At 32.2% G+C, this 19685-nt stretch overlaps 2 protein-coding genes and 2 non-coding genes across 4 annotated transcripts; 2 read left to right on the top strand and 2 right to left on the bottom strand.

Moving 5' to 3' along the window:
* Positions 1 to 70: 70 nt before the first annotated feature.
* LOC123893579 (J domain-containing protein spf31-like) lies at positions 71 to 5624 on the bottom strand. The gene is made up of 9 exons (XM_045943328.1): positions 5363 to 5624; positions 5053 to 5143; positions 4613 to 4673; positions 3605 to 3682; positions 3023 to 3096; positions 2657 to 2770; positions 2128 to 2235; positions 596 to 634; positions 71 to 479 (listed from the first exon to the last, which is right to left on the bottom strand). The coding sequence occupies exons 1-9, from the start codon at positions 5461 to 5463 to the stop codon at positions 393 to 395; spliced, it is 753 nt and encodes a 250-aa protein (XP_045799284.1). The 5' UTR covers positions 5464 to 5624; the 3' UTR covers positions 71 to 392.
* A 6477-nt stretch (positions 5625 to 12101) lies between these two features.
* TRNAA-AGC lies at positions 12102 to 12174 on the top strand. Its single transcript has one exon. It is a non-coding gene; the product is annotated as a tRNA-Ala (tRNA).
* A 3895-nt stretch (positions 12175 to 16069) lies between these two features.
* Positions 16070 to 17655, bottom strand: LOC123898563 (protein FAF-like, chloroplastic). Its single transcript, XM_045949549.1, has 2 exons — positions 17567 to 17655; positions 16070 to 17252 (listed from the first exon to the last, which is right to left on the bottom strand). The coding sequence occupies exon 2, from the start codon at positions 17221 to 17223 to the stop codon at positions 16195 to 16197; it is 1029 nt and encodes a 342-aa protein (XP_045805505.1). The 5' UTR covers positions 17224 to 17252; positions 17567 to 17655; the 3' UTR covers positions 16070 to 16194.
* Positions 17656 to 18736: 1081 nt separating this feature from the next.
* TRNAA-AGC lies at positions 18737 to 18809 on the top strand. Its single transcript has one exon. It is a non-coding gene; the product is annotated as a tRNA-Ala (tRNA).
* The last annotated feature ends 876 nt before the right edge of the window (positions 18810 to 19685 follow it).

Here is a 19685-nt window from a genome sequence, read left to right as displayed (position 1 = left end):
AAGGTATGGTACAAAAAGAAAGAAGAGAAAAATAAAATAATTCTACGTAATAATGTTTAAAACGTAGACCTAATGTCACTAAATTTTTCATTTTACAGTGTATTAGTGAAATTCATTGCAACTGATCAGAATGGAGTTCTCCATAAACATGTCTAACTAATTTCTAAAAACACCATTTATAAGGCAATACAGCTTATAGTTCCTATGTATCAGTAGTAGGGCATAACATCCCAATATGGGGTATTCCATCCGGAGGTCTACATTCCACAAAGATGCCTCTCATGACATGACCCTAGAGATAAATATGATTACAATCAAACTGATACCAAAGGGCACATGAACAAGTTTTCTTGGATTCCTCTGTTGGATTGATCGTCTTGCACCCAAACACCCTAACCTCTTTTTACAGGCCTCTGAACGTAGGATTTGTTGGGATCTTCTGTCTTGAGCTTAGGGGGGCGAATTTCTCCCTTTTTATTCTACAGCCATAACAAAAACGTAATTAGTTTAGCAAATCATTATATGTGTTGGACGGTGCATGTGTTAACAGAGTAGAGTTGCTGATACTAAACCCAAAAGCTTATTACTATCTTACCTTCTTTCCACCCTTCATAAAATCTCTCCAGCTGGATACCTGATAAAGTGAAGATGAAATGATTATGTCAATTCATCTTTATATATTTTGATAGAATGGCATTTTTCTGACAAAAAAACACACCAACAAAATTTGGTACATGTTTTTTTTTAGGACTGTAGGATACATATAAGAACGTCCTTGGTACCACATTTGGATTAAGCATGAGAATTATCAACAATCAATATTAATACACAGCCAGATTAAACAGACAGAAAACAAGAACTTCAAACAATGTTGACAATCCAGTCTCATTTTATGAATTTTACTGATAGCCATTCAAATAACAAATTTGCAGTTTACTATTGATGATTACACAGCAACTATTTACAAGCATGGAAAAAACAACCTAAGCTTCTTAGTTGAATTTGATCTTGATACGTGGCCTGTTGGCAAGTGGTAGATGATCTAGATATGCTAAAGTAAATTTAAAAATTAAATGCAAAATATCAAACTAGTTTTAAAAACTAGCTACAAGAATTTATGGCATAACAAGAGTTAAGAAAATTCAAAGACTGGGCGGTGAAAAGCAGAAAGCACTAATAAACGTCAAGCTAATAAGATGACAGAATATCCTGTTCAAAAGAGGTATGGAGTTCATTCCTGTGTCTATCTATCTCATTGGGTTGAAAGACGAATCCATCCATATGAACAGGTCCGCCTCAAATACAGGGTAGTAACATAACGGAAACTAAATCTCCAAACAGGAGTTAACAGACTTGCACGCAACCAATAAAGGACCAATGCTCTTGGATATTTGGGTTCAGAGTGAGTGGATAAAAGCGAAGAACGGCTTAAAATGCACCAAGAATTTAAAAAATGACGACCCAGTAAGTACACAAGGCTTGCACCATTGTGGTGTCTAAGCAGGATTATATGTATGCAATCTTACCCCGTGAATGAAGAGGCTGATTATGTGGCTGTGATAGGCGGTTACTACTGGATAACAACACCAACCCTAATTTTTTTTAATAGTTATACAGTGATAAGAATAATTGCTACAAGTTTAAGTCATTCAATAATTTTTTATATAAATATTTATAAATTTAATGAACCAACAAAAAGGGCTATGAAGCTTACTATCGAAAGGCCCCAAATATTACCAGCTTGATTAGTGCGTATAAGAATATCATAGAATTAAAATCAGCCTATGCATTGCAAATATCAGTAGGAAGAGAATATTAGTTTTGCAACAACACTTCTGTGTCACTAAAGACCGATATGGTAAATCTTCATTTAAAAAAAAATCTGAATGAAGAATCTAACCACTTAAGTAACTCTGATGTACTGTCACATCGGTACTAAACTTAATCAATAATCACAGATAACATATGGCCATATTCTGGAACACTTTATAGCTTAGTTATATATTTCGTAGGCACAAAATACCAAAAACATAATGAAATTAAGATTCACTTTTAGTCAAAGACCCATAAACACAACTTGCAGTTTGACGTATAAAATAGAGTTTAAATATGAAATTGAAAACTAACCCTCTTTTCTCTTGTTCCTTCCCATTCCTCTTCATGTTCACGCTTTCTTTTCCAAATTTCCTTCTGTTCTTCTTCATCCTTTTTTAATCTGCCTTCCTCCTCTGATATCTGCATAATATTTAATAAGTTAAAAAGTCACAAACTAATACTTATTTGTGTACAATATTTCTCAGGCCAAATTTAAATAGATAAACAGCCTCCTAATGATCTCACTTTCTTATCACTAGAACTTTCTGATGACATACCAAAATTTAGAAGGAAGAAAACATCGTGCATAGTAAACAAACGTTCTAACTTAATAATAAGCAAACCACAATAACAGAATTTTAATATTTTGAACACAACCAGACGAGACCTTTTAAAAAAACTTAATCACTCTCATTTTAGGTGTGCCAGTGAATAACAGCATGTAATAGACTCAACCAATTGGCCCAAACGATATAAATTCATATGATTCTGAGTTCACTCTGAGTATGACAACAATTATTTAATGTGTATGTGTGGATGGTGAGAATTAATTAGAACATACCCTCATTTGCATTTTTCTTCTTCTCCATTCTTTTTCTGTTAATAGTTCACGAACTTTGAGTTTGAGCTCCTGCTTGAATTCTTCTGACTGTTCATATTGCTTATCGTATTTTCCCTGATAAGAAACAAAGTAGTTCATCTTAGAATTGGTGTGGGACTCTTAACAGTTCCTTTTAACAATCAAGGGTATACTGTTTCTTGACTAGTAAAATACTAGCCTTGCATATCAAAATCTGGTAATGTCACCTCTTGAGTGTAATCAGACCACAAGGGAGGTGCAAGACAGACACACACAGACAAAATGAAATATACTCACACGATATGGGGAAGTATTCTAAAATGAGAACCCTAACAAAACTACATGTACCTCGTCAACTAAGGACTTCATTTTTGAGGCTGTATCCTTCTTCAGATGTTTCTTTCTCTTTACTCTAAGTTCTTCTGCATCCCACATCAATGGAAAAAAAAATTAGTTCTTTTAATTTAATAGTATGCCCTTGCTTCCACACAAAGACATTTCTTCTATACAAATGGAGGTCCAAGAAACAGGAGTGGGATAAATATAGGGAAAAAAACGTTGCAATAACAGAAAAAGATGGACCAAAAGTAAAAGATTTTAGTTTTTCAAGTAAAAGATGGAACTACCCCATAGGGTGTATACAAATGTAAGAGCACACATAGACAGAGCCAAAACAAAAATTATTAACCTCAAGAGTAAGTCACAAAACTCATCCTCAGATGCGAGACAACATCATGAATGATCTTTTAGAATTTGGGGAAAAATAATGAGGGTTTTTTCTTTTTGACCACTAGATTGGTAAAAAACAGTAGACCACGTGTTACAAATCACTATAGTTGTGTGACAATGAGTACAACCCTTAGTAGAAAAAATTTGCACGTTTAAGACATGTAATGACTGGACAAGCATTAAAGACAAATTTACACTAACCTTTTGCTGAAGTCACTTGGCTAAGAAGATAATCCCTTTCATTTGGATCGAGTAATAATTGTTGTGCTTTCGCTAGTGCTGCATTAAAGTAAATAGCACAACAAACATTAAAAAGAATTACAAATTTTTATGTGAATCATCTAGTTGCAGAGTTAAAAACAGGATCAATGTGATCATGCAATATGTTAAAAAAATAACATGCTACTACTTTACATCATAATGTCAGAACTCAGAACATTCTGTACAAAAACAAAATCAATGTGATCATGCAGAGTTAAACACAGGATCCTAATTCCCGATGCTCCGAGATTGCAGTCGCACCCAGCAATGTACATATCAACCAAAATAATACTAGAATGACATAAAATACCAAAGGTAGATTCTATAAATTTCCTTCTTAGGCATCATATATGTAACTAACATATCACTTGATTGGTTGGTCAAGCTGACTCCAATAAAGATGACAGCATGAAGAAGTTATTGAAACAATATGTAATACTGGCCAAACAATTTAGTGTAAAGCCAAGTGATGAAACTATTTATAACTATCTGTGAGGAAATGTGAGTACCAAATTGTTGTGTCTAATAATATCCTATAAGTATTTAGAACTATCTACATAATACACAACTAGTTGAACTTCCTAAAGTTATCTTCCACTATTTATGCCAAGGAAAGAAGGAATCTCTCCCAATCTACCGGACTTTTTTGTCTAAATAATATTCTAAAAGTAATTTATCCACGACTCAATCCCCACTTTTCCAGAAAAGTTTATTACATTATAAATTTTAATTCACGCACATTTTCTCACGGTTGGGAAATTTGCAAACTCCAGAATATTAGGCTACAGTAACAAGTTTCAGGGATCAAGGTAGTTTGTCTAAAAACTAATTTGCTAAACAACAGTATAACTAAATAAAGTTCAAAGAAACAATAAATAAACAATCACAAAAACCATAACAACATGTTCATTTCCACTTGAAATAATTATGAAACACATCTTCACATACCTCCAAAAGCCTCCTTTGCTTGTGGATGTTTACATTTGTCAGGATGAACCATCAACGATATCTACATAAGATCACACAAAGAGAAGGTTATAACAGATCAACCAAAATTTTTAACTATGAAGCATATAGACACCAGACGGCGGACACAACACTAATACATCAACACCGATAAAAATTTGAAAAAAAAATGAATTAATTGAAAAACAGACCAACAGAACATTTTAACTATAAAACACTGACACTAAACATCAACACTAGTAAAAATTTGAAAAAAATGAATTAATTGAATGTAATCACATGTGTCATAGACTCATAGTTATGTCGGTGTGTGTCCGGTGTCGAACACTGAAACATATTGAACACCGGACACACATTCCATCATTAGTTCCGGTGCTAAAGAATAGTAAACAACAACCCTCAGCTTTAGAGCAAGAAATTACCTTACGATACTGCTTTTTGACTTCATCAATTGATGAATCAAATGATAGGTTTAGATGCTCAAACGGATTCAATTTAAAACAAGATAGAATCCTGTTAACAAAATCAAAACACTAATTAATCAGCATAATTCATAAATTAATATAAATCAATAATCTAATAACCTAATTTCTTATTTTCTACATAAACATTTTACAATTAAAACGAAAACATCAACAATTATCCAAATCAAATACTCAAAAAAATGCAAATTCTTCATAAGATTCAATAAAACCCTAATAAATTCATAGCTAATAATACATATAGCGATACCTAAGGACTTCGTTGTCTCTTTCAACTTCGCTGACTTCGGCGAAGAAAGTTTTGAGAAGTAAATCGTCTTCGATGTTGGTTGAAGGGTTCGATTCTCCCATTGTTTTTGGCTTTGTTCAATGGAATTGAATTGAATTCAGTTTTGGCTTTGGAACCAAATTGGTTCTATCGTGAGAGCGAGAAAATCAGATTCGACGATAGTGCTTTCAGGCTCTGAGAATTTCGTTAAAACGACAATATCTAACTATAATAAACGACACCTTTTTTAACCCATTTGTGCAAATTTATTTATTTATTTATTTTTGAATGAAACCCATTTTGTGCAATTACATCTATACCATAAATATGCTCTAAAAAACTTTATTTTAAAATACAAATAGACAAATAAATTAATTAAAAAATTATTATATTGCATCAAAAAGAAATTATATTATTATATATATTAAAACAATCTTATATTATTAATTGTTAGTTGGCCTATTGACGCTCGACATAGTAGGGATGACAATAGTTTGATCCCCACAACTGCGATCGGGAGGGACTGAAACCACATGATGTCATAATTGACCCCGAACCAGATTAGATGGTCCGGTAAACCGAATATTGATGGTGGGAAAAAATAGTTTTACAAAAAATAAATATATAGAAATACATCAAAGGTGATAAATGGTCTCGCCATTGGTGACACTGTAAAGATACACCTCATATACACTTGATTATTGTTTTCTTTCTCTACCTCACCTTCATCTCACTCCACCATCCATTGTTACGACCAACATTATTATCTACCCATTTTGTGTAAAGGTTGAGGGTTCTTCCTTCATGCAAGAGCAAGATCGTTGCTATTACCGTCTTCTTGTTGCAAAGGTTGAGGGTGGATTTGAATGTTCTCTTGTATTTGGCTTTTTGGGAGTAGTTGAAGAGAAAACCTAATGCAAGAGTCTATTTTAGATATGGTATAATTCTATCAACTAAGGGTGAAAATATTTGTGTCCCGTAGATCACATAAGAATAGATGAACACGTTAGTGCCCGTCCGTCCTAGAAGCCGTCCAACAAAACATAAATTAAGAAATTGTGACATGGCATCCACATACACACTCTAATGTATGCCACATCACTTTGAATTGATCTACTACCATAAACTAAGTCTTGGACTTCAAGGCACTATAATATGCGTCAAATTCACTTTCTTCAAATTTCTTTGATTTAGTCTTAATTACTTTATTAATTAACAAAATGAAAAAAAGAGTAAAAAATTGAATAAACTTTAATAAAAGTTTAGTTTATTTAATAAAAGTACTACATGAAATCATTTGCATGTCATTGGTAACACTCTACATTCACTCTAATCAGATTTATTATTTGTAGAAAAAAATAGGATTAAATATGTTTTAGGTCTTTATAAATATGCGACCTTTTAACATTAGTTCATATTTAATTTTTAATAATTTTCTAGTCTCTAATATGTTTTTCCTTTTGCAAATTTAATCCTTGTTATTAGCCTATTACTAGTCCCTACTATTTTTAATAACGAGACTGCCACATAGATGTCGTTGAAATATCACATATTCATTTAACGATGTGATATGCCACATATTATTCGAACTACAACAATTAAAAAAAGAGTGGAACAAAAAATAGACAAAATGATATAGAATAATAATAATAAGGGAGCTTTTACGGTACATCTAACAAATTTCAATGTACCGGTACATTAGATTAAATAATTACTAAATTAACGATTATTTTATGAATCAAAACACTATTTGTCGATTATTGTATTTCATAAATGATAATTTCATAAGAAAAAACACGAGTTCAATGTTTTATAAGCATTATGCTAACTTTTTTTACATTTTTCCATAAAAAAAATTCAATAATAACTATTATGAGTGATAAAAAATTCAAAAAAATATAAAATTTTATTTTTTTACAATTTTGATAAATAGTATTTAGTTATTATAATATTTTAAACAATAGAAAAATGATTTATTTCGAAAAAAAATATTCATTTACCTAGTAATTTAATAATCTATTCTACCTGTGCATTGAAATTTGATAGATGTACCATAAAATTTCCCTTAGATCATAATAATAATAATAATAATAATAATAATAATAATAATAATAATAATAATAATAATAATAATAATAATAATAATAAAATAACAATAGCAGTTAAATAGGGTCCTTTTCGAAAGAAAAAAAAAAGTCTATATATGTTCATGTTCCTAGAGACAACAACCTTGTTGCTAATACCATTTTGTTGATCAGTAACATTTATGGAAGCTTTGTTTCGCCAATAATATTCATAACCATTTGTTTCTTGATAATGCAACGGCTGCCATTGAAATCATCCACTATATGAAGTCTAAAACAAAAGGTAAGAAGGGTGAGGTAGCGCTTAAGCTGGACATTAGCAAGGCTTATGACCGTATCGATTGGGAATACTTAAAAGACATAATGGCAAAGATGGGTTTCTCTCAACAGTGGATTGGGTGGATTATGTTATGTGTTGAAACAGTTGACTACTCAATCATTGTCAACGGCAACCTGGTGGGACCTGTTGTTCCTGGTAGAGGCTTACGTCAAGGCGACCCTTTATCGCCATATCTCTTTATAATATGTGCAGAAGGGCTTTCAGCTCTAATTCGCCAAGCTGAGAACAGAGGAGATTTACATGGTATCAAGGTATGCAGGCGAGCACCTATTATCTCTCATCTTCTCTTCGCAGATGATTGCTTCCTTTTCTTTAAGGCAACGGTTCATGAGGCTATTGTGTTAAAGAATATTCTATCAGTTTATGAAGCGGCATCCGGTCAAGCTATCAATCTCCAAAAGTCTGAGTTCTACTGTAGTAGAAATGTACACGCTGATTTGCGTGAAGAAATTGCTCATCAGCTTGGTGTGACTCAAGTCCTAGGCACCGGAAAGTATCTTGGCCTTCCATCCATGATTGGTAGAAGCAAAAAGTCAACTTTTAAATTTATAAAGGACAGAATTTGGAAGAAAATCAACTCTTGGAGTAGTAGACATCTCTCTCAAGCAGGCAGAGAAGTCATGATTAAATCTATCTTGCAATCTATTCCAACGTATGTGATGAGCATTTTTCTACTCCCTAAAACCTTACTGGATGATATAGAAAAGATGCTTAATTCTTTTTGGTGGGGTCATAGTGGTAACAACGGTCGCGGTTTACACTGGCTCTCTTGGGAACGACTCTCGGTGAGCAAAGATTATGGTGGTATGGGCTTCAAAAACCTTCAAGCTTTCAATATGGCCATGCTAGGCAAACAAGCTTGGAACTTACTTACAAGACCAAGCAACTTAGTCACAAAATTACTCAAAGCTAAATATTTTCCAAATTGTGATTTCTTCGAGTCGAGCATCGGGCATAACCCAAGCTATGTCTGGAGGAGTATATGGAGCTCTAAGTCACTAGTCAAAGGGGGGTGTCGGTGGATTATTGGCACCGGCGAGCATATAAATATATGGGAGCAACAATGGCTCAAGGAAGGCATGCCACTTACTACACCTTATGACATGCAACGGTTTGGTGATATTACAAAAGTAAAGGATCTCATGTTGATCAACTCTAAAACATGGGATTTTGACAAGATATCCGTGGTATTTTTGACAATAGTACTCTAAGACGGATTATGCAGACTCCTCTTTATGCTTCTGTTCGTGATGACAAGCTAGTATGGAAGTTGGAACAAGACGGGTTTTATTCTGTTCGCAGTGCTTACAAACAATGTGTTAATGATGCAGGTTATCAAGACAGACATGGTGTTGCAGGTCAATGGAATAACATCTGGCATGCTAAAATTCCTCCAAAAGTGAAGAACCTTATTTGGCGCATTGGTCGGGATGTTTTACCAACACGCAAGAAGCTTAATAGTCGTGGAGTACAATGTCCAATGCATTGTGTTGTCTGTAACGATGGAGACGAAGATAGTACGCATGTATTGTTCTCATGTACAAGAAGCATTCAGTGCTGGCAGCAAGCAGGTTTGTGGGCTCATATCAGTACAGGTCTGGGTGCTAATAACAATATTGCAGAAAATTTGTTCTCAATTTTGCACCGGTTGAATAAAGACCAGCAAGATTTGTTTTGTGTATTAGTGTGGAGTATATGGAAGCGCAGGAATAACAAAGTGTGGGAAGATGTCACTGATTCTGACCAAACTGTGGTTGAACGTGCTAAACATTTAATCACGTCCTGGCGAAGTGCACAACAGATCCGTCAATCAGCCCATATAACTCAGCCGAGTCCTCAACAAACGGTCTGGACCAAGCCAAGACATGGAAGATACAAGTGTAATGTAGATGCGTCCTTTTCGCTAGATCGCAACAAGGTGGGAATTGGTATGTGTTTAAGGGATGATCATGGTAGGTTTGTGGCTGCGAGAACAGAGTGGATAGAACCTATAGTCGACGTGGAGATTGGTGAAGCCATAGGCTTGCTGCATGCACTCAAGTGGGTAGAAGGAATGCAGCTATATGACACTGATTTTGAAATGGACTGCAAAAAAATAGTCGACAGCCTTCACAGTAAAAGAACCTATCTCTCTGATCTTGGTGCTATTTTAATTGACTGTAGAAATATTCTAGCTTCTAATCTTGTGAACTCTGATGTTAAGTTCATTAGGAGACAAGCAAATGAAGTTGCTCATAGGCTTGCCGGGGCGGCTACATCCTTAGCTAGTTTCCATAATTTTATCACTATACCATCTTGTATTTACAATATTATTATTACTGAAATGAGATAAGCTTTTTTCCGTCAAAAAATTTATCAAAGGCAATGACCGTGGCAATGAATCACCATGTTGCACAACTTTAACGTCTTCAAAATTGGTCTCTTTAAATTTGTTGAACTCTTTTGTCTTTGACCATTTGGGACTTTTGTAAACTAATTCAATTTCCTCATTCACCACTAATTCTAGACTATACATTTTAGTTTTCTCTATCATCATCATCATCTTCCTCAATCTCGTCATCATCATCATCATCATCATCATCATCATCATCATCATGGTTATTATTAGCAAACGTGAGGATAAGGTGACCATTTTGTCGCTTAGCAAAAAAATTGTTATATGAAGGAACTGAAACAACTTGTAGGGACAAAAACAACCTTCCATTGTCACGGCGATGCCTCATTTGGAGTGGTTGCCTTTCACTATGTTGACTTTGACTAGTTAGTGAAGGAAGTGGAGGAGGAAAATAACATGGCTTCTTCACTTTGTTCACTATTTTTTTTTCATCATCAACGTCATCTAAATTATTATCTTGAGATGACGTCTAAGAAGAAAAATCATATGAACCTGTTTCTGATCCAAGACTCTCGGTGCAAATATTGAGACTATTTTCACTCAAACAACTTTTTTGATTTTTTCACAAGTGGGTGAATATAAGAAGTTGTTAGTTGTAAAGCTTCATCTTTATTCTTTTGGTTCAAGATTGAACTCCTATCTTATCAAGAATGATCTTTTCAAATTTCTCGATAAATTCATTATCGAGGAATTTCTAAGAAACAGGATTATCCTCAGAATCAGGACTTCCTGAAAATATAATAAAAAATGAGCCTTAAAACACATGCAACGTAGGTACAGATAGTGTACCTTTAATACAAATCAATGTTTATAATTGTGGACCACATAACTATCAATCACACGGTTCAAATATTATTACAATTTGTGGAGAACAATACAAATATGCATTAATGTAATAATACTCATAAGTTTATATCAATGGAAACCACATAAACATCTATCTCACGGTTCAAAATATATTCATAAAACACATTTTGAAGATCCTATTTACTTTTAAAGATTTGAGCACAATTCATAGATTCTAACACAGCACAGCACATTTTAACATATCCTATCCTATGATCACAATTCATAGATTCCAAACAGCTACTACAAAGGAGTGCTAGTTGCAAAAGAGGAAGATAGGGTAGAAGGATTTTTATGATGCAAATGTAAGAGGAATGGTTGTGAGTGATTGATGGTAATGAAAGAATGAGATATGAGGAGTATTTATAAGGTGCCAAAAAGCTACTACTTGACATATATGTACCAAGATTTGTTTTAAAGGGAGGGCTGTTATTGGTTGATCACCAAAGTTTTTATACACAATTTAATAATAATAATAATTTTTTTTTACATTATATGTAGTTTAAATTAATTTTATGATACACAAGTAAGACATGTGTTATACCATGCACACCTTTATTTCCACAATTTGATAAAAATAAATTCATCATTAAATCAAATGAGATATGACGAGATTTGGTGTAGGTCTCACCATAATAATAATTTTTTTTTTTGTGCATATAGCACAATATTATCTTACTCGTACACTGTATAATTACCTGTATTTTAACTAAAATTAGTATATTTTTCTAATAGAAATGTTTTGGATGAAAAGTGATGGATAATTGTGAGATTGTAAATTGAGTGTATAAACTCAGTGTAGAAACTAGGGATTGATACTCCAAAATTCCACTCTTTACATGTAGAAAGTTTATGGACTATTATATCATTTATTTGTGATCGATGGGAACCAAATGTGTCTTTTTTTTCTTTGGCAAATGCATATATGAACGGAAATGTTAATTGCAAGTAAAATAGTACTATCAATCACTGCATTTAGTCCAGAAACATGCTTGGTGAAAATGTATAGAATCACTAATAGTCAATATTCCGTGATTTCGAACATCTAACATGTAAGGGGATGTAGCTCAGATGGTAGAGCGCTCGCTTAGCATGCGAGAGGTACGGGGATCGATACCCCGCATCTCCAAAATATTTTGTTTTTTGCCGCACGCCCGCACCATTTTATTAACCATGTACATTTTATTTATTTAAAAAAAGTTTATACATTTCCATTTATCGTAGACATTCATACTTATCCATCTTTGTCTAAATATTCATACTTATAATATAAAAAAATCATAATTATTGCATGGTTATTTCAATTTTATTTTTCTATGCCTGTTTTTTTTATAAGTTTATTTAAACTTACTCAAAGTTTGTAAACCAAAGAAAAAACTCACTTTTATCATGTTATACACTAGTACATTACATAGGTTGACGGTGTACGTAAAAATTTGCAAAGCATAGCTATAGCTAATGATTTACATTTACTGGTAATTTAGTGTCACAAACTTCTTTTTGAATTAGGAATAGAGGTGTGACATTATGATGATCTGTCAAAAGATGATGAAAAGAGAAAGCAAGCACCATTGAAACTATAATAAAGGGTAATTGGTAGCATGAGAAAAAGTATAGCTTCTACCCGTACGATAAAGAAAACTATAATAAAGGGTAATTGATCACATAATTCGACCAATTATATTTATGTTTCCAATAACAGTAAAAATGTCTACTATAGTGTGATTTTGTCTAATATGTACAAGTGATCGATAAGTCTTTCGCCAAGCATAATTTTTTTTACCATTAAATCAATAAATCTCACAACTTGATCAATATGACACATCTTATTTCATTTGATTTAATAGTGAAAATTATTGACTCAATAATAAAAACAAATTTGTGCTCGATGAAAAAGCCGATTCTGTGCATCAATGAAGTGCATTTTGTACTTTTAGTTCTTTAATGCTTGAGTGATTTTTTTTTTGTTGACAACGTTAATGCTTGAGTGATTTTTTTTTTGTTGACAACGTTAATGCTTGAGTGATTGTTCACTTAATTATTAGTAAATATAAGTCATAAGTCATACACACAAATAAAATTTAATTAACTTGTATATTCTTCAATAAAAAAATTAATTTGTACACAATGCAATGGATGGATTTGGAGTTGACTCGTCATAAAATTATATATACCAAGAATCTGATTTTTCTCTTTTCAATTTTTTCTATGTACCTAATATAGATAGAGAAATGAATTGGATTACAACTCATCTATCATTTTGCTAAACTAAGTATATGTAATATTCTCTATTATATTCACAAGCACATGAAAAATTTGTGGTACTAATCACTTGAACCGATTAACTAATCAATGACCATGTATTTAGCATAATAAACATCATTGTCAAAAAAACAATTGGATCATTTCACCTTTTGTAGGATTCCATCAAGCCTATGTTTAATTTCTCAAATGAACCTCATAGTTATTGTATTGGATTAGCTTGCATCTAGTGTGGACCCAAGCTAGGATTTAAGTTAAGCTTATTGACCTCTCAAAACTTTTCACCAATTCTTTTTTTTTGTTTAATACCTTTTATCAATTTTTTTAGGCAAAAGTACTATAGTTCATTCATGAAAGTGTGACAAGCCTTAGTTTTCATTTATACTTTAGACTTGTTTTCATAATGCTTTTGCCTACGTGTAATTAAACAAGTGAAGAATTAATCACTTGAATACTAATTTTCATGCCGTCCAAAATGACAATATATAGTGGAAGATTACGTGACCTTATTGCAATCGTTTGATTTAAATTTTGTGTCGGAGTTAATGGGAATCCTTGACATTGTCTATCTTATTCTAAGAATATTACCTACAAATGTTAAAACAAGAAACATAAGAATTTTGTTAATTTCCCATTTCTAGTGGTTTAGAATTTTATGTGTGTAAAAGAACTTTCTCAGGATGCGCTCAACCATATATTTAATTTATTCAGATGGTAAGGCCTGAGGCGGATATATATATTATTTTGATTGGATCAAAATGAGATAACTCCGATATATAATGAGGCTTGAGCTGGCTACGATAGCATGACAAATTTCAGGCACAGTAGATCATATTAAAAAAATAACTGCAAAACACGCTAGCACTTCAACGTTCAAGTTAGTATGTGATCAAGGATGAGTGAAGTGAAAAAATGATTGAAATGTATACCTTGGCGCACCAATGCCATGCCTTTATATAAGGGGAGACAATAATGACTGTCTATGATAGCTAACATAGAGCAATTGAAGCCGTTGAGATGGATCCAACGGTCATGACAATGTTGGCTTGTACGTAATTACTGGAATGAAACGAATTTTGACTGGACTTTGGAGTACTTGGGCCACACGTATTGAGCCTTGACCCGATCCAGAACACATATGAACGAAATATATTTTAGTTTTTAGTTTTTTTGTAATTTTTGTAATTTTTATTGTTAATATGAACAAAATATCCCATAATTAAATTCGAACTCAAAATTTCAGCTTGAAGAGATCCCTTACTAACCTCTTAATAGAGGGCAATTAAGTTGACGGATTATATTTTAGTTAAAAGGGTAATTTGAAGAAGACAATTGAAGCAAGTGACCAAAAAGAAAGTGCCACATATATAATGAACCTTGGCCACAACTTTGGGTCCGTACACTAATTAACTAAACAATAAACATTTTGACATAATTAAGGGAGACCAATTATCGTGCAAAATATTGTAAATGGGAGAGAGAGCATATGGTTCGGTCCTATTTCTCAATGGTGACATCCATTTGTCGTAACATGAGATGAGAACCTAGTGATTTTGATCAGGTTCATTTTTCAATTTTTTTTTGGGTCTATTTGCTCCTCCTTTTTTATGTGTACTTTCCATAAAAGGTAATTAACTTATAATGCCACCACAAGCTCATGGCATTCCTATCTTCACACGTAGTCTGTGTGAGTAGGACAACTTGTGACTGTTCTATTGCTCGTTTTTGTTGGTTAATAATACTTAATACCTTTCAATGTTAACGACTTGCACGAAGATAAAAGTTTCAAAATAAATAATATTCAAATACATTTTAACAATATGTTTGGATTATTTAAGGTGGTTTTTACATAACTCGGATTTATCTCATGAAATAAAAGAGGGTAAATAATTCACAGTGGGGAAGAAATATTTCGAGTTGGAGGTTCAAATTCGAGTGTTGAAAGTGATCGGCGATGGAAAAAGAGAGGTATATACACCTGCAAAAAATACTCTAACATCCAAATCAATATAAGCTTAATGTGGAAGTAGAGATTAGAATAATGCATATATTGAAATGTGGTGAAAAATAGATATGACAATGAGCCGACAAATGTCACATTGAACTTGGTTAAGCCAAAAAGTCCAATCCAGAACATGAGCCCCTAGTCGATTGCTTATGATGACAAGAGGAGTGGACTTATAAGCGTAATCGTTTTAGTGGATTAATCTGCAAGTTTAGTTGAAACTAGCAATGTAATTGTATATACAGGATCGATTAACGTCATTGTGCATATTAAACCTGAATTGTGAACTTGCATGATGCATGATAATTTTTAAAACCGTCATATAATAAAAGGAGATTTACCGACTTGACCTGACTACCATGATCGATGTGCTTTATTGATTTTCTCGAATTTGTTCTCAACTGAAGTTGAGGTGAGAAACTTGATTTAACAAGTGTTGTCGTCCTCTTGTAAGGTGAACACATAGTTTTATTGAGTTATATCATTGTATAAATATTTGATAAGTGTAACAACACTCTGCATTAAGTGCTAGTCAAACTATGTATCATCGATAGGTATTATTCACCGTTTGATGCTTTCAACCTGAGCATCATCAACAAGATCTTAGGAAGTTATTGCTTGCACTCTCAATCACAGGTTCATCAACATACCATTATATTGTGTTGGTTGTGTAATTGTCAATACAATAGAATTTTTTAAAAATGATCAATACTACCATAGACATGTAAATAAATATATATAATAGAACAATAATATATATATGAAAATGTTAAAGTCATTCATCTAATCTTATAAATATAGTATTTTTCTCCCCTCTACATTTTGTTTTATTTGACAACAACTATATAGGAAAAAGAGTGGAACAAAAAGTAGAGAAAATGATCAGGTAGCAATACAACATGGGTCCCAAAACATAAAAGACCTTGTAGTTCTAGAATCCTTGCAAAACTTCAAATTGTGAACTAAGTAATCCTTATTCTTCCCTCTCAAAACAAACAACTGTTGTGAATCTTGTGATTCTTCATTTGAACCTTGATTTATGTTCATGTTTCCAGATAGTAGAACATTTCCAGTAGCCTTGTTTCGCCAATAATATTCATAACCATTGATCAAAGGCAATGACCGTGGCAATGAACCGTGTTGAACATCCTCAAAATTGGTCCCTCTTTTGAATTTGTCTGACCAATGGTCAGAGAAGTTTAACAAAGGAACCAATTTTGGACTCTTGTTAATTAACTCAATTTTCTTATTCACCACTAATTCTAAACTACACATATGTGTTTTCTCTACCACATTTTCACATTTCTCACACTCATCATTATTTTCTTCTTCGTCGTCTTCATCATCATCATCACTAGCAATTGTGAGAATAAGACGACCATTTTGTCGCGTAGCGAAGAAATTGTTGTGAGGAATTGAAACAACTTGTAGGAACAAAAACAACCTTCCATTGTCACGGTAGGATCTCATTTGGAGTGGTTGACTTTGACCATGTTGACTTTGACTTGTGAGTGAAGGAAGTGGAGGTGGTAAACAACTTGGTTTCTTTGTTTTCTTCCTAATAGAATAATTGTGTTTTGGATTTTCATCGTCACATATTTTCACTTTTGCTTTCAATTTTTCATCATCCTCTAAAGAATTATTATCTTTAGAGGAAGATGTGTAAGAAGAACAGAACCAATCCGAACCAGTTTCTGATCCAAGACTCTCTGTGCACATTTCGAGACTCTTTTCACTTAACCAATTTTTTGATTTTTTCTCAAGTGGGTGAATATAAGGAGGAGTTTTTAACTGTGAAGCTTCATCTTTGTTCTTTTGGTTCAAGATTGAACTCCATATATCCAATTCACTAGTGAGTTTTGAGTGTGATAGTTCTTTGGAGGAATCAATGTTCTGGTTTTGCATCACCATAGTTTCTTTGATTTGAATCTTCTTGTTATCTGCATACATGTAAGTAAAGACTAATTAGGAAAATGTCAAATAATTATAAAAAAGAAAGGGTATAACTAATATATATTTATCTATGTATTAATTAATATGAAAATTATGTTTTATTTTGTTGTGTGTTACCTTATATTTTTAATTAATACATAGTACTTTTTTTTAGACATGTTACAAAATGGATTAGTGCTACTTTTAATAGAAAATTTCAAAGTTATTAAAAAGAATGGTTGGGCTAGTACATGAATGTGGGTTTAGAAAGAAAAATAAAATAAACATATAAAGCTTGAAAAAAATAATTTGAATGAATTACCTTAGGCAAGAAAACAGCATTCAAAGGAGTGTTAGTTGCAAAAGAGGAAGAAATTAAATGGTAAGGAGTGGTTATGGTTGATTGATGGTAGTGGAAGAAGGATAAATGATGAGTATTTATAAGGTTCCATAAAGCTACTTGATGACATGTACCAAGAATAGATTCTCTTTATTGATTTCCACAGTGTGTGTTATATTCACCTTACAAAAAGTACCACAAAATCAAATAATATGTTTTTTATATTATATTGGTAAAGGGATGGCTGTGGTTGGTTCATATGAGCTTTTCTATAACACAAAACTTTGATAAATTCCATTCATACACTTGCGCATTCTCACGAAACTGAAAAACTATAGTTTATTATGTGAGAGAGTCTCATGATTTAGGGTATATTTTATATTACGCTAATTATGTTATACGGTGATCCAATATGATTTTGCAAAAATTATAAAATGTAACTTTTAGAAAATTACGATGGATTTAGCGTATGTCTAACATACCCACCATAAAATCAAACATAAGCTTCATTAAATACCATATTCCTTTTAAAAAAAATTAAATACCATATTGAACATTTTTATCCATTGAGTATAGACTCCTAATAAATAAATAAAAAATCGGATGGTTAAAAAGCCTATAAGCAACCGTGTGCTCGAGTATAATACAAAGAGATTGTTTTGAGGCATATATGACCCGTTTGTTTTAGATTTTACAAAAATCATTAATTTTGATATTTTAGTTATGATTGTGTGCAAGTTTCTTTCAAATATTATTTTGCTGAAAAAGGTTTTTTATGTTGAAAATCAAATAGTTATTTTTGATTAACTTTTGAAGAAAAACATTTTGAAAGAAAGAGAGGAAAAAGAATATATAAATAATAGTTATATTTTTCAATTTTTTGGGTAATATATATATATATGAAAAACTACTTTAACATGCATATATAGATTTTCAACTTAATTGAATGATTTCTCAACCGTAAATTATGTTTCTCATAAACATGTAAAGAATAATCTCGAATTTATCTATATCACTTTTATTTAATCTAGAACAATTCTCCACAATTTAGCATACTAAAATATAGTATAAATCTCTGATAGGACGATATCAATGATCACAAATTCCAACATAAGTTTAAAGAACCTTATAATTCTACAAAATAATATGTATGGGGATGTAGCTCAGATGGTAGAGCGCTCGCTTAGCATGCGAGAGGTACGGGGATCGATACCCTGCATCTCCATATTTTTTATTTTTATGCACCATTTTTTAACCCATATATTTGATATACATTTTAGAAAATGGCTTATACAATTCATTTCATCTTAGTATATAAGATTCATAATCAGCATGGTTATTGCAATTTTATTTTATTTTTCTATGCTGTTTTTCCAAAATTTTATTATGTTTATATGTTTAAACTCACTCAAAGTATGCAAAATAAAGGCTACAAAAATAAAACTCCAGTATGTAAAAATTTACAAAGATGAGCTAATGATTTAATAGTTTTGTGTCACAAACTTTATGAGCTAATGATTTAATAGTTTTGTGTCACAAACTTTCTTTTAAATTATGAATGGAGGTGAAAATGAAATAATGATGATTTGCCACATAAGAATGAACAAACTATCACCCTCCCCTTATTAAAAAATAAAAATAAAAAATCACCCTCCACCACATCTGCTAGCCACACAAAATTGTGAAAAAAGAAAGCAAACATAATTGTTTGATATAGAATAATTGGCACCATAATAAATTTATAATAAAAAAAGTGAGGTAATTGGCACAATAACCATATTCAATGGAGTAAAGCATAGGTTCCATCCATGCACTTAACATTAATATTATTATTTATTACCCAATTACATGAGACAGAAAGTGTGACATTTGTTGTCGATGAAGTTGTCTTAAGAAGGAAGCAAAGGAATCAAATTTAGGAGAGTCCAATATATAAAACCAACAATTAGGTAACTTTTTAATTATAAATTATCCGTTATAAATTATCTTTTCAGCTGTCAGTTAATTTTTAAATTATTAGCTAATTTATGCTTTGTTTGGTTTGAAGGAAAGAAAGTTGAAGGAAAGAAAATTACGAAAATCGAAGTTCATTCATCGATTT

The sequence above is a fragment of the Trifolium pratense genome, linkage group LG7 (assembly GCF_020283565.1).
Source record: "Trifolium pratense cultivar HEN17-A07 linkage group LG7, ARS_RC_1.1, whole genome shotgun sequence".
NCBI classification, from domain to species: Eukaryota; Viridiplantae; Streptophyta; class Magnoliopsida; order Fabales; family Fabaceae; genus Trifolium; species Trifolium pratense.
The sequence above is the reverse complement of the archived record's forward strand: the minus strand, read 5'-3'. Positions and strand labels throughout refer to the sequence as shown.